General features: G+C 43.6%; 1 protein-coding gene across 1 annotated transcript in view; it reads right to left on the reverse strand.

Annotated features, from left to right (window-relative positions):
* LOC127549275 (probable acyl-CoA dehydrogenase 6) overlaps window positions 1-16,038 on the reverse strand; it is a 34,800-nt gene that overhangs the window by 16,188 nt on the left and 2,574 nt on the right. The window contains exons 2-4 of the mRNA XM_051977142.1: window positions 7,938-8,058; window positions 3,226-3,355; window positions 2,228-2,334 (exon numbers count right to left, since the gene is read on the reverse strand). Coding sequence (XP_051833102.1) covers window positions 2,228-2,334; window positions 3,226-3,355; window positions 7,938-8,058 — 358 coding nt within the window. The remainder of the gene's footprint in view (window positions 1-2,227; window positions 2,335-3,225; window positions 3,356-7,937; window positions 8,059-16,038) is intronic.

Genomic DNA, 16,038 nt, shown 5'->3' on the forward strand with positions numbered 1-16,038 from the left:
ACTCACATAAATCATCAGCATTTCTGTATATTGCTATTTCTATAAAGCCCAGCAGCAAAAGTAGAAAAATTCCATTCAAAATAACTGTAGACAATATTAAATACTTGGGAGTCTACCTGCCAAGACAAACCCAGAAACTGTATGAATACAGTTATAAAATGCTTTTGCACAAATAAAGTCAGATCTAAATAAATGGAAAATATCCATTGCTAATGGGTAGATCAAACCAACGTAATAAAAACAATAATTCTACTTGTTAATCTTTTCAGTAATATACCAATCAAATTTTCAAAAAATTATTTTCTAAAGTTTGTTAGTGGGTATTGATTTAATGACTCAGTATTCTTAGATATTTGGAAGTCTACTACACTAATAAAAGCATAAGAAACTAAAATATATATATAGAAAAATTCAACTGGAAAAAGACAAGCTCAAGGATATCAAGGGAATCAATGAAAAAAATGAAAAGTAGTCTTCATCCCACATCTCAAACTATATTATAAAATAGTAATTATCAAAGCAATCTGGTAATGGCTAAGAAATAGAGTAGCAGATCAGTGAAATAGATTGTTACATTATAGTAAATGATCATAGTAACCTAGTATATGATAAACCCAAAGATCCAAGTTTTTGGAACAAAAACTTATCATTTGACAAAAACTATGAGAAAAATGAAAAATAGTATGGCAGAAACTAAGTATAGACCAACATATCACATTGGATATCAAGATAAGGTCAATTGACACACAAAGAATGTTACCATAAGCAAATCAAGAGAGTGTGAAATAGTTTATCTTTCAGATTTATGGATAAGGGAAGAATTTAGGACAAAGCACAATATAGAGAGCATTACAAAGTATAAAATAGATAATTTTGATTATTTAAATTTAAAAGTTTTTGCACAAACAAAATCAGTGCAGCCAAAATTAGAAGAGAAGCAGAAAACTAAGGGGGGGGGGAATTGCAACAAATATCTCTAATAAAAACCTAGTTTCTCAACCTAGAAAACTGAGCCAAATTTATAAAAATGAGCATTCTTCTACAACTGATAGATGGTAAAAGAATATAAATAGGCTGTTTTCAGAAGAATTCAAAGCTATCTATAGTAATATGAAAAAAATGCTCTAAATCACTATGGATCAGACAAAAAATGAAAATAAAACCAACTCTGAGGTACCACCTCACACCTATCAAATTGATTAATATGACAAAAAAGGAAAATGTTGATTGTTGGAGGGGATGTGGGAAGACTAATGCATTGTTGATGGAATTGTGAACTGATTCAAGCATCTGAGATGTCCAAAGGGCTATAAAGCTGTGTACACCCTTTAATACAGCAATACTACTGCTAGGTCTGTCTCCCAACAATATTCCAAAAAAGGGGGAAGGGATCTAATTCTACACAAAAAGTTACATAGTTATTTTCTGTGGTGCCAAAAAACTGGAAATTGAAGGGATGCCCATCAATAGGTGAATGGCTAAACAAGCTGTGGTGAATGATTATAATAGTCCCCTTTGCCTCCTTACATTAAAATCTGAAGCCCCCTTTTTTAAACCCATCTTCTGTAGATGTATGGATAGACATGGAGAAAGATGAGTTTTATTACTAGCTTCTTTCTTGGACTTTAATACGTTTTTGAAATTCTGTATGTCTCAGTTGCCATTATTCTTTCTACAATGCCGCTGCTCTCTACAGTAGCCCTTCACTGGATAGACATGAGAAGTTCATCCCTCCTCCTTTGCATCTTATTTTCAAGTCATTTTGATTCACTTTGTGAAACACAAGGCACCCATATCCTTAAGAAGCCCTCATCTGTTAGGTGCTCTCCATCCCTGCCCAGAAACCTGTTATTCACACATTTTTAAAGAGAATGATCTAAGATGCCAGATAATCATTCTCATATGTCATCTTTTTCGTCCAACTGCCCAAATCTTGCCTTTGAATTTATGTGTCTAGTTCTTGGTATACAGAATGATTCACTTCTGTTCTCCGCCCGCCTTTTCTGAATCCCTCACTTTTCATGAACATCTGGAGATCTGATCCTTCCTAAGAGGAACTCTTGGAGCTACTGTGAGCTCCCAGTGATGGCTTCCATTTAGCACCCAAAGGGACACAGCCAGGATAGCCACTCACAGCCACCTCCATCATGGGGTAACAGGCCCAATAGTCTAATTTGGGAGGTGTTGTGGGTCTGTTAGACTCCTTGGGATGCTCTCCTCCACTCACTTGCCACATCAGACCCTGCTCCAGGTTCACTGACTCCGAGGCAGGCCACATAGTCTCCAGCAATGGAGGGTACCAAGAACTGCTGCTTCAGCTCTTCAGTACCAAACCTGAAAATGGGAGAAAAGAACACAAGGATTCAGAATGAAAATTAGAAAGTGTTTTTCCGGGACCAGGACTCCCCTCCAGTTCTAGACATGGATGTGTGTGCAAGTGCTTCCTCTTCACTTTTAAAGCACGAGACCAAAGGCAACGGCCCCAGATCTTTCCCATACAGCCCTCTCTAGCTTTTGGTCCACAATGTGCTCGTATAATTGAAGAAGGAGTCAAGGTGACAGTAGTGGAAGGTTCGTGATTCACTGCTTCACTCTCAGGGAAGGCAACAGCCCTCAGCAGCATTTACCAGACTTCTCTCAGTGGCCTTCCTTGTACAGTTAGGCTTACTGGGAAAGGACTGCTCGATTGTTCTAAGGACAGATAGATAGGAGGTGGATATTACAGGAATATGTTGTATAGTAAGTAATATGTACCCATAATCCAGGAATTTTGAAGTCAGCTGTCTGTGCTACCAGGTTTGAGGGGGCAAAGAAATCTCCCCAACTACATTAACTGTCCGAAGCCATCTCAATAGATTTTGGATACAAAGTGCCATTTGTATCCCAAAAAACAACTAAGGAACTCAATGTAAATCAACATGTGCAATTCACTTCTTTTTTCTGTTTTTTTTTATCTTTCCCATGGCTTTTCCTTTTCCTCTGATTTTTGTCTCCAACATGATTCATAAAGGAATATGTATTAAAAATCAATAAATCTATTAGGCAAAAAAAAAAAAAAACCTAAATTAAGTGATGAAACTGGTTCCAGTATCAGGTGGAAACTTTTCAGATCAAAGACATTCCAAGTAAATGTGAAAAGGCCTTGATCGGTGGATACTTTGTAGGGCGCCACTGTCCGAACTGGAAGCTGGGCCATAGCCCTGGGAGGTCCAATCATGATGATACCTTTCTAGAGCAGGAGTGGCCATATCCGTCTGCAGCAGGATGGCCATGGCGATGCCCAGCCCAGTGATGTTCCCCAGTTCTTCCGCCACTGCAATTTGATGAGACAGATCCAAGCCCTGGCCTCCGTACTCTACCAGGGAGGAGAGAATCAAGGTCAGGGATGACAGTTGGGCACAGCACCCCTCCCCCTGGGGACCCTGGCACCCCTGGCAGTGATAGGGGTCCCGCTGCCCTGGTCCTGTTTTGTACCATGGCGGCAGAGGACATGCGTGTGCTAGGACACCCAACAGAAGCTGAGCAAATGTCTGTTAGATGGAAGCCATTTCAGGATCTCCTCAGTATGTTTCCTGAAGGCTGGCACTCAGAATTCAACAGAACCTGCCTCGCAGACACCCTCAGGAGGGGGAGAGTCCTGCCCATCCTGATGCAATGTCACTCAACGGAGCCAAGAATGGGCATGGTGCCGGACGGCAAAGTCCTCCCCAGAGATCCCTGTCCCCTCCTGTGTTTGTGCTGCTGATCCTCTGAAGCGGAGGAAGGAGCTGGCACTTGTCACCGAACTGCCCAGGATTGCATCCTGGCCTGGAAATCAAGAGCTGGCTGACAGATCATCCGGGTGATTTTGCAATCTTGCTGAGTGATTGAAGATCACTCGGATAGACCTGGGGCTGATCCCTGCACTTCCAGGAGCAAAGTGGGCATTTCTCTCTGAAAGAGGCTGATGATCTAGTCAACATCCAGAGAACTAGACCAGCTGTGTGATCCTGAGCAAGCCACTTAGCCTCCATTTTTCGCAGTTTTTTCAAATGTAAAATGGCGATAATTCTAGAGCACCTGCCTCATAGGGTTGCTGGGAGAATCAAAGGAGATAACACCAGTAAAGTACGCAGTTAGGTTAGGGTCAGGGAGACCAGCACATAGTAGGCCTGTCCCGTATCTGGTCTGTTGGGAGACCCACCAAGTCACAGTTGTGTTGTCATAGACTGGACAGATGCAGTAGACATAGTTACAATGTGGGCTAGAAGACAGCTCAATCTATAGGAATAAAGACCCTAAAGCTTTAGATCTGAAAGAGTTACAAAGACACACGGAGATGCCTGGGAAGGCCTTGTGGTGCTGTAGATAGCACGGGATTTGGAGTCAGGGGTTCTGCATTCAAGTCTAGCACGGGATTTGGAGTCAGGGGTTCTGCATTCAAGTCTATCATGGGATTTGGAGTCAGGGGTTCTGCATTCAAGTCTATCATGGGATTTGGAGTCAGGGGTTCTGCATTCAAGTCTATCATGGGATTTGGAGTCAGGGGTTCTGCATTCAAGTCTAGCACAGGATTTGGAGTCAGGGGTTCTGTATTCTGCATTTTGCTTCTGCCATGGCTTTGAGCAATATAAAATGAAGGCATTGGACTAGATCCAAATCTGTAGCCCTGGGTTGTGTAATCACTAAGTCTGGGGGGAAATAACCAAAATCTGCCAGTAGAAGTGCTGCAGTTGTGACTGAGAACAAATGCGGAACCCGCCTGGAACGCTGAACCTGGAAGGGTAACCAGCCACCCATTTGTCTCGGCAATGCAGAACCACAGGGCACTGCCCCAGAGCCTGGGCTCCTGCTGCCAGGCAGCCTCACTTGTGGGCAGTGGGAGGCAATGCCCTTTGATGGGACCCCTTCAGCCCTTTTTCAGGAGAGAACTGAAGGCAAAAGGTAGATTTGGAAGTGGCTTGTAAAGACTTGGGGAATGAGGGAAAAACGAAGCATCAATGCATTGTTAGTGGAATTGTTGGAACTGTGCCCAAAGGGCTATAAAATCCCATATACCCTCTGACCTAACAATACCACCACAAGGCGCGTACCCCAAATGAGATTTTTACAAGAAGCAGGAAAAGGACTTATGTGAACGAGACTATTTATAGCAGCTCTTTTCTCAGAGCAAAGAACTGAAAGCTGAGGGGATGCCCATCAACTGTGGAATGGCCGGATAAACTGTGGTGTGTGATTATGATGGAATACTATCAGACCATAAGAAGTGATGAGCAGTAAACCCTCGGAAAACCTGGAACGCCCTCCAGGAGCTCAAGGCAAGTGAAATGTGCTGGGAACAAAGCATTAGCAATGTTGCGGGATGATCGGCTGCCCCAGCAACACAATGATCCAAGACCTCTCTGAAGGACTTAGGGTGGTCAATGCTACCCAAGCCAGAGACAGAACCGATTGTATCTGAATACAGATGGAAGCTTCCCAAGTCAGGCTGCGGATGATCACAAGGTCATGAGGCCTTCGAGGAAGGCGGGGAGCCCCAGAGAGCGGACCTGCGGCCGTTAGAAGGAGCGGGCCACGAGGGACTGCTAGATCCATGGAGAGGCTTGGTGGTGGTTGGGTTTTTTAGGGTTCAGAGAGATCGGGGCCGGCCTGTGAGCAGTGGGAAGCAGCCAGACTGAAGACGGGGCTGGGGACAGACTTCCAGAGGAGGCTGGAATGGAGGGCTCAGAGAATGCCTTCTCCTTAACTCCTGGGAAACTGGCGTCCGCGGCAGACAGCACTGGTTTTCCTGCTGAGACGGGAGTCGGGGAGCGAAGTGTGCGGGGCACTTCTGGGGGGCGGGGGATGTCCTCCTGGTGAAGACCAAAGGGCTCAGCTCCGAAGAGAAGCCGGGCGGCCACTGAGAGGGTGACCCAGGACGAGGGGCTGGTTGCCCGACCCACTAGCTGATCGTGTCCCTGATGGGATCTTCCTCCCCTCGGCACGGAGCCCTGCGATGGCCCCAACCCAAGACTGCGAGAGTCTCCAGAGACTCCGCCCCCAGTGCTCCCCCCTCCCCCGGAGTCAGAGGGACCCGCCTCCTCCTCAGCGGTCTCCCAAGTCCAGACCGTCCTCAGGGAGCAACTGGGAGAGTTTCACAAGTACCTGAGACGCTTTTTCATTTTCTCCTGAAAGGAGGCAGGAGTGGACAGCACTGGGGAGGGGGGCGGGGCTGGCCATCCAAGGCTGAATGGGTGTTAGGCTGGCCAGGGCCTGGGAGAGCAGCCAGAGAGTCTGGGGGGCGGGCAGCCAGAGAGCCTGGCAGGGGGCATGGCCCCCCTCCTTCCCCCCCCAGCTCTGCTGAGAACGCATCTGCCTTCAGAGCGTCCATCCTGGGGACCGGGCCAAGAGCGCAGGAAGCCCTGCTTGGAAAGGAAACGTGGCCCTGTGCTGATAAATAGCAGGAAACTGCTTCGTGTTTCCGGCTGCCTAAGGCAACCACCATCACGCACCCCTCAACACCCCCTCCCCATCCCATCCCCCGCCAAAGGAAAAAAATTGTCATGCTCTCCTGGAGCAAGACAGGCTGCGGACAGCGCAGAGCCTTCCCAGAACCTCCCCCCTCTCCCAGGGCTGGCCTGGGCTTTGGGGGACCAGCAAACCTCTTCCTGCTCCCGAACTGCACCCCCGTGGTGAAGAGCAGCCCCCAGACTGACTGCGGGGCCAGAATTGAGGGGCATTCAATCCCCCAGAGCTTGCGCCTTCTCTTGGACAACTTCTTCCTCCCTGTTAGCCCGGGAATGCCCCTGGTGTTGGGGGGGCCACTGTAGTGGCCCATGAACAGGCACCTCTGTTCTTTGCCTCGGTTGGTTGAATTGTTTGTTTTTCCTTTAAGGGAAGGAGACTGGAGGCCATTGCCTGATGAGTTCCCAAAAGTCCAGCGTTGAGTTAATATACAGCCTTGAGGCCACGAGGAGCCAGGAGTGACCTTCAGCCTCTGGACCCAGCCACTGGGATGGACTTAAGGGTTCATCCCGGAGAAGACCATATTTGGGGAACTTGATGCTGTATAGAAACTGCCTTAAGCCCGAGCTCCCTCTCTCCAGAGACGAGGTGTTGTAGGGGGAGTGTGACCCCCGGTATTGGGCAGGGGAAGATTCTGTGGAATCTTTGCATAACCCTTTATAAAAAGAGGCGAAACAGAGTTGGGGTCCTCAGTCACTACAGGCTGAACGATGGTTTGAGTCAACAGCAGCCGAAGAGCCATCCTCAAAAGCTCCAGGGTGCTCTTAAAGCCCGAGGGTGGTGCCCATCAGACACCCCAGTCCCTCAAGGGCACCCTGATAATCCTGGGGGGATGGGACCCACAAGAATCCCTCAGTACTTCAGGGAGTAGCCTTAGAGCCCTTGGGGGACTTAGAGTCCATCTGACTTTTCATGAGTGAGACTAGAATGTACACGATACTGAAAGATGGCAGACAACATCTTAAAATACACTCAAAATCCCTCAGCCTAAGCTCCTGTCATGTCCCATTAGGGAGTCACATCTGAGATCAGCTTGAAGGTTTGAGCCTGGCTGAGCCCTCCTAGGCCTGCCCCCTCCATAGACACTAATTCTCCTTGTCCTTTCCTATTAGTCCTCTGCATTCTGATGAATCAGCATTTCCTGGGACAGTGGTGAGCCAGACGAATGGCATCTGAGCCCCCAGTGTCGCAGCTCACTGATCCCTTGGAGGAAATCCCTCCTTCCCCAAATACTCCAGAAAGAGGAGAAAAGCCTTTCTGCCTTCGAATGAATGGTCCCCATCTGGCTTTTGATCGGTCCTGGACTGAATAAAGTTCTATGTGAATCGACAGCAAATCCCCTTCAGGCACACTAGGTGGGCACACCAGCTCTCAAAAATATCCCGGGAAGGAGCAGCTCACACCCCCCGTGTTTTAATGGAACCATTCGAATCCTCCCATGTCTGCTCTCTTACTTGTTGCCTTGTTGACACCCAGGAAGCCAGCTTGCCCTAGAATCTTGAATACATGATGGGCTGGGAAGAATCGTTCTTCTTCCCATTTGTCCACAAACGGGTTAATCTCCTTATCGATAATCTACAATGAAAAGAAAAACAAAAGCAATCCTGTTAGGAAGATGGGACTTTCCCCAAGAGCCCCCAGGGTCCATTGGAAAATCTGCATTGATCCTCAGCTCTGCCTTCTGTTTTCCAAGTGCTGCCGCCATCCATGTTGCTGAGCATTTCCTCAAGTCTCAAGACTCCTTTTATAGGGCAGTTTTTGGATTCATTCCTTGCAGAAGGCCTAAAGTAGCTTTCTCAGCTGCTAGGACCCTCTGCCCACTGAGAAGGCATCCTCCCCTCACTGCCAGACTCCATTTCCCTAATAGGACTTTGCCATTGTAGAAGTCAGTCTCCTAGCAAACTGGTTTCTATCCAACAATAGACTTTGATTTTTGCAATTAATAATTCAGGAATGAGTGAATTTTTTCACTTTAAACCTGTGGCTGACTGAAAGGGGATTTTAATAACTCTCTTAGTGCCACTGATCTCATCACCCCTGGGAATCTAGGGGATACAAACTTCATCAATTGAACTCTCTGTGCCTCAAGCCACTCTCTGAAACCTGAACTGGTGGAAAGAGCTTACTAAGAGCTCCCCCTTCTCCCCATGATAGCTATCCATGGCACAGGCCAAACTGTGGACATGTGTGCATGTTTATTTATACATATATTGGATTAAACACCCAATGTCTCAATATGTTTGCATAAAATCATTCAGTTGCCCTGTCTCCTGTCCCTTTGCACTTCTGGTGGGTATGTCTTTCTCTCCCTTCCTCCCTCTCTCTTTTCTCTGTCTCTGTCTCTCTCTGTCTCTCTGTCTCTGTCTGTCTGTCTCTCTCTCTCTCTGGCTCTGTCTCTCTCTGTGACTCTTGTCTCTGTCTCCCTCTCTATCTTCTCCTTTTCTCTCTCCCTCTGTCTTCTCCCTTTCCCTCTCTTTCCGTCTCTCCCCCTCCCTCCGTCCGTCCCTCTGTCTGTCCATCCCTCTGTCTGTCTAACCCTCTTTGTGTATCTGTCTCTGTCTCTGTCTCTCTCCTCCCCCCTCCCCCCCACTCTCTTTGTGTTTGGGGGGGAGAGGGTACCATATGGAGAGATGACTACATACCACCTATTATAGTCTTTCCTGCCCCACTGAGGAAAGCTGAACGATAACTCTGTCCCCTCATGAACATGACTAACCAACAATCTCTGGTATGCTGGGCTCTGGTCAGTCTGGACAGCAGTTTTGGACAGCATAGTGGGCGTGTGATTCCCATGCTCTCTGAAGCCCTGATTCAGAATTCACTGAGTCCATCATATTTTATTTTCTCTCCTTAAACATGATCCAAGTCCCTTTAACCAGACAGGACTCGGAGAGCCCTATCATGCCTACAAGCCAACTAAGAAGTTTGAATTCATTCAACAAGGTTTTATAATTAACTAGGTCATGCTAATCATCAAGAACGCACCTACCTCCCAGTCCCTGCCCTCAGGAATTGTGGGAATTAAGTGAACCACATTGACTCTGTCTTGTGACTCAATTCTGCATTTAGCAGAGTTCCCTTTCTATTCAATCATGGATCCGATGTCTGTTTTATGAGAAAACTATTCAATTAAGAGAATTTGAGAAAGCTTTTTTACATTGTTTGCACTTAACCCTGAATGGCTGGGAAGCTAGACCATTGCTACCTGTTGTTTAGAGATCCTTAACTAGGGACGTAGAGTATGTTGACTTGGTCACATCCTAAGACTGATGCAAGGAGCTTTCTCACAATTACACATCTACAGCAATCCCTATGTCTTATCTTAAAACTAGCACTGTGTGAACAACAGTTACTGTTTCCATGTTCTTTTGATTGAATACAGACAATGTATTTAGATGTAGATGTAGAGCAGGACACCTGAATGTTCTGGACCTGTTCATTCTCCCCCTTCCAATTTGGCAAGCCCATAATTTTTCCTTCAATTAGATTTAATCTTGTATCCTGTTCATCTTGTTAATTATTTGCTCTTAACAAATTAAAAATCTGCCTCTGCCAGTATGTATGGTTCAGTGCCAACCCAAGGAGTCCTGGCTCTGGTTTTTTATGTAGTTGCCATGAATTGCTTAATACCCTCAGAAGCTGGAACTTTTGTTCTTCAGTCATTTTATCTTTCAGCTGCCACACTCCTCAAAATCTTATCACAAGGGCTACTAAAAGCAGCCTAATTAGATAGATGGTCTAAGTGTGATCCCATTGTTTTGGAATGATCTTAAGAGAATGGAAAAATGGAGAAGAATGGGTGAGAAAGAGGGAAGGATAAATGGCAGGAAATGGTGTGGGCAAGAGTTTGTACAATGGAGAGAGCAGAAGTGGGAAGCAGGCAACATTTTGACTTTACTTTCATCTGAATTGGATCAGAGAAAGCAAAAAAAAAAAAAAAAACATGCACAATTGGGTGCAGAAATTCACCTCAGTCAACAGGGAAGCAGGAGAGAAAAGGTGACAGGTGGGATAAGATGGAAAACCACCTAAAGGATTAGTCACAAGCAAAACAGACTTTTGAGAAGGAGATGGTGAAAACAAAGAAAGGATAACTATAGGAAAATAAAAAGGAGGGAAACGTGCAATTATCGATCACAACGCTAAGTTAGAATTAAATGAATTCACATATAATACAGAAGACAGCAGAATGGAATAGAAAAGCAGTTTAATGTTTATCAGAAACACATTTGGAACAAAAAGATTCATATAGAATTAAAATAAGGGGTTTGAGCAAAATCTATTGCGTTTTAACTAAAGTGAAAAAAAAAGATAGAGGTGGCAATCACGACTTCAGATAAAAGTTACTTTGCTAAAAGGTACTATAGACAATGAATTAATGTCAATACTAAATACATATAAACTAAATAACACAGCATCCATTAAAGAAAAAGTTAGATGAGTTACAGGATGAAATAGGCAATAAACTATTCTAGTAAGGGACGTCAATTGATCCTTCTCAGATCTAAATAAACCTAAACATAAAATAAAAAAGAAATGAACGAGAAACCAAGGAGATAAGTAGAATTTTAGGGGGAAATATGTGGTGTTCTTCATCTTTTATATAATATAATGGTTTTTTGGGAGCAGGTTTCTTGGGGAGGTTCTCTGGAGGCAGCCTTAGTTTCAGTTCAAAGTAATAATCACTTCAAATACAGCCAACTGATAAAATCCAAACGTTTATTTTCGCCTTCCAAGTCTTGTCTCTTTCCTTGGGCCCGGTTAGCTTTAACAGAGACCTGGCAATCTTCCGAAGTTACTTCTAGCTCTAGCTCAACTGCGACTCGTGGCTTCTTCTGAACTGACTCACTGAAGCTCTTTTTATGCTCGGTGTAAAAGGTTGACTCCTCCTCCAACAGTGTGAATTCACAAAGTTACAAAGCTCACTTTGTGTATCTCCCATACTTGTGAACACTTGTGAATCTTCCAAACTTGTGGACTAGTGAGTGTGAGCTAATGTGTAAACTCTCAAAGATGCAAACCCAAACACACAAGCATTCCATTAAGTTATCACCTTGTTTCAAGTTCTGGCTCATAACAGAAATATATAAATATTAGACTTCTAGAAAATAAATTGTAGAAGAGTATTTCATTTTATAATTTTTTGTAACTGATTAACCAAATGTAACTTCAGCATTTTGAAAAATGTTTTGTTGTAAGTATAATCACTATTAAGAAACAAGTCAGCATATACTGAATTTAAAAAATTAGTACATTTTCAAATATGAGTTTCAATGTTAAAATAACATGATAAATTATTCTTCAAGTAAGCACCTGAGGTTTCAAAATACAATTATACCAATTAATTTCTAATTGGAGAAGAAAATGACAAACTACTCCAGTAGCTAGTATCCAAAAAACTCCATGGACTCCATTGGCCTGATATGCTTCACAGGGTCAAAAAAATAGTCAGGACTGAATGATTGAACAACAACAAAAACAATTTGGAGAAGAATGAATAAAAATGGAAGAGAACACCTATTTCTTAACTATGTATAGCATTTTTGCAAAATTGGCCATAAAAACATCTCAAATAAATTATTATTAGACCATAATACAATACAATTATTTTAAATAAAGGATTTTTGACTAAAATTTCATTGGAAACAAATAACCTAATCCTAAAATATGAGTTAAAATTGTCTTTATGTGTAAATAGGAAAACATGAAATATTATTTTAAAAAAATAAAATAGGAGGCAGAACCAAAATGGTGGAGAAAAGGCAGAATGTTGCCTCAATTTCCCTTGAAATTAAGCCTCAACATGAAACTGGAGTGACAGAACCCACAAAAGAAGTAGAACAATTTTCCAGCCCAAGATAACTTGGAAGGACTGCAAGAAAGATCTGTCTTACTTGGGTAAAAGAGGAGCAAAGCCCAGCACAGACATTGTCCCAGCAAAGATCAGCACCTGAGGCCCAGTTGCCCTGGCTCAGCAGGCCAGTGGTACAACCGACCAGCTATGAAGCCTCCAGTCCCAGTGCAGCAAGTGAACCCCCAGACCTGGATGTCCCAGGGCAGAAGGTGTTAGAACCCTTACAAAGTGTTAACTCACTAGAGTTGATAGAGACAATCATTATCTAATTTAGCACAGTACTTAGCAAATTCTCTAACTCACTAATGTATTTAAGTACTCATTGGAGTTCACACTTTGGGAAGATTCACAAAGTTAACTTTGTAAGTTTTTGAATTCACACCTCCCTTAATCCCTCCCTCAGAGGAGGAGTCAACTTTTACAGAGCATAAATAGAGCTTCAGTGAGCAGTCAGGGCAGTTCAGAAGAAGCTCATTCTCAGAGGCGGAACCAGATTCATTCCATTTTCCACCTTGGTGCTGGCTGGAGGATAAAGGACAAACCTCTGGATTTGGAGACATTCAGAGGGAGCTCTTGGAACCAAGCAGAGAGAGAGGCCACCAAGAAAACTAATGGGGCTATTTTGGAGGAAGCAATAAAAGATCTGAACTTTTAACAGCTGGCTGCATTTGGGTGATTATTGATCTGAACTGAAACTAAGGCTGCCTCCAGAAAACCTCCTCAAGAAACCTGCTCCCAGAGAGAGCTATCATATACTATAAAAAAGAAAAAGAACACCACAAGAAGGCTTCTGGATTCAATACAAGAAACTTGGAACAGTGCTCCTTGTACCCCAAGAGCAGAGATGAATGAAGATACGTATGTTTCTCACCCTCTAGGGAAATAAGAGGGGAAAGGGAACAAAAAGTGGGGGACTGGTAGAAGAGGGCAGATTGAAGGAGGTAGTGGTTGTGCTGAGGAGGGACTGAAAGGAGAGAGAATGTCAGACAGACGTAAGTATAAATTGTTGCTATTTTAGTCCATTTTCAAAGAGAACCAAAACAACATCACTATGTTAGAATTGAGTTACAGTGTGTCCAACTGTGGCTGATCAGACCAGTATGAGCTCAGAATGCTCTTCCTGGACACAAGTAGTCCCTGTGAACATTTGAGATGGCCTCTCTAATTCTGTGTATTGCCTTCCGGCTAATTCAATTCTGCTTCGCTCATGGGGCGGCATGCCATGCTGAATGGTCCAAACCAGTGTGTCCCACGTCATACAATCAGTTCTAAAGTGCTTGTGGGTTATCTGGAGAGTGTCTTTGTATCACTTTTTCTGATGATCTTGTGAGCACTTTCTCTGTGTGAGTTTTCCTTTTTTTTTTTGGCAAGCATACATTTCACATTCAAACAATATGGCCAGCCGACAGAGTCATGCCCTCTGCAGCAGAGTTGAAATGCTTGGCATTTTAGTTCTAGAGAAGGACCTCAGTGTCTGATATTTTATTCTGCCAGGTGAGCTTCAGAATCTTCCCAAGAAAATTCAAATGGAAACAACCCAGTTTCCTTGCACGGTGCTGATAGACTGACCCGGTTTCACAGGCATATGGCAATGAGGTCGGCGCAATGGCTCTCTCAGTTTGGCAGTCAGTCCGATATCTCTCGTCTCCCACACTTTCCTTTGGAGCCTCCCAAACACCAAGCTAGCTCTGGCAACGCATGTGTCAATCTCATTATGAATGCAACATGTGAATGTGAAAAACGCTCCCACAAAACAGAAATGGATAATGGAGTGGATTAAAAACCAGAATCCTACAATAAGTTGTTTACAAGAAACATATTGAAGCAGAGAGACACAGAGTAAAGGCAAAAGGGAGCATGATCTATTGTGATTCATCCGAAAAAAAAAGGCAAAGGTAGCATTCATGATCATAGACAAAAAAGCAAAAAAAAAAAAAAAAAAGATTTAATTAAAAGAAATAAGGAAGGAAACTATATTTTGCTAAAAAGGAGCAAAGACGATGAAGTAATATCAATGTTAAATATATATGCACCAAAACAATATAGCATCCAGATTTCTAACGAAGTTAAGTGAATTAAAGGAAAAAAATAGTAAAACTATGCTTGTGGAGGATCTTAACTTTCCCCTCTCAGAACTGGATAAATCTAATCATAAACTAAATAAGAAGTTAAGGAGATGAATAGAATTTTTTAAAATTATAGACCTTTGGAGAAAATTGAACAGGGATAGAAAGGAATACATATTTTTCTCAGTGGTATATGGCATCTACACAAAAATTGACCATGTTTTAGAACATAAAACCTAATCACCAAACACAGAAAAGCATAAATAGTAAATGAATTCTTTTCAGGTCATGATGCAGTAAATATTTAATTTCATAAAGGGGCATGGAAAATATACTTAAAATTATTTGGAAACAAACTGATAATATCCTAAAGAATGAGTGGGTCAAAGAACAAATCAGAAACAACCAGTAATTTCATGTAAGGGAATGACAATAATGAAACAACATGCCAAAATGTATGGGATGCAGCCAAAGCAATACTTAGGGGAAATATTATATCTCTAAATGCTTATGTCAATAAAATAGAGAAATGACAGGTCGATGAGCTGGGCATGAAACTAAAAAAGCTAGACAAAGAACAAATTAAAAATCTCCAATTAAATATCAAATTGGAAATTCTGAAAAACAATGGAGAGACTAATAAAATTGAAAGTTAAGAAAATTTTGTTTTACTTCACTACATATATTTGTAATGTGCTTTGTTTTTCTTGCCCTCTTTTGGGGTAGGGGAGAGAGAGGGGGAAGGAAAGAATTTGGCACTGGGGGTGGAATTTAAAAGTCTCTGTGATTTAAAAAAGAAGAGAAAGCTGTTGCTACAATTATGCCACTGGGACAAAGCAAAAGATGGTCCTCTGCTCCCCTGTCCTCTCACTGTCGATGGGTTTGGGAACTGTTCAAGTCCCACAGAAATCCATCCTCCCTCTCACATCCTCACGGACCTCCCCCATCATAAACCTTGTTCCCTCAGGCAAGCAGCCAACAAAGCTGAGGTTGGGCTCCTTGCCACCTGGCATGCAGGACAACAAGCCAGCTGCTTTGGAAGCCAAGATTTTAGGGTGCTCTGTGGCCTCCAGATCTGGAGTGATAAAGGTGAGCATAGTCCCCAAAGAAGGTTAAGAGAAACTGGGCTGGAAGAATTGGTCAATACAAGCAGGGAGGGCACTTGAGATGAAGGTAGAATTGATGACTAGGAACTAAGTGGATGAGGGAAGAACCCCAGGGATTCCAAGGTAGCTACCCTGAGTGCCTGGAGGGTGAGGATGCCCAAGATACCCTCCCTACAAAGATTAACCAAGCTTGGATCCTCTCATATCTTCTCAACTCTCCTTCCCTGACCTATCCCTTCTTCCTGGAGGATTGGAAAATGAAGTAAAGCCTTCCTTGTTAGAAAGCTCACAGCCTTCAAGGTAACATGATGCTTAGCTTTGACTCCATGGAACATTCTGCTCTCTGTACTGAGCCCCTCCTGCCCCCTCCCCACCACTTTTCTGCCCATTGGACTGCAAGCCCCCTGAGGCAGGCACTGTACCTTTGTCTCATTCATAACTTGGCACAACTGCCTGGAAAATTATTTGTTGTATTGATAGGTAAGGGGTGATACTGGGTGGTCTGTTTTGTACAGGTTGTATTTGAGAT

This window comes from Antechinus flavipes, chromosome 1, assembly GCF_016432865.1.
Source record: "Antechinus flavipes isolate AdamAnt ecotype Samford, QLD, Australia chromosome 1, AdamAnt_v2, whole genome shotgun sequence".
Taxonomy (NCBI): Eukaryota; Metazoa; Chordata; class Mammalia; order Dasyuromorphia; family Dasyuridae; genus Antechinus; species Antechinus flavipes.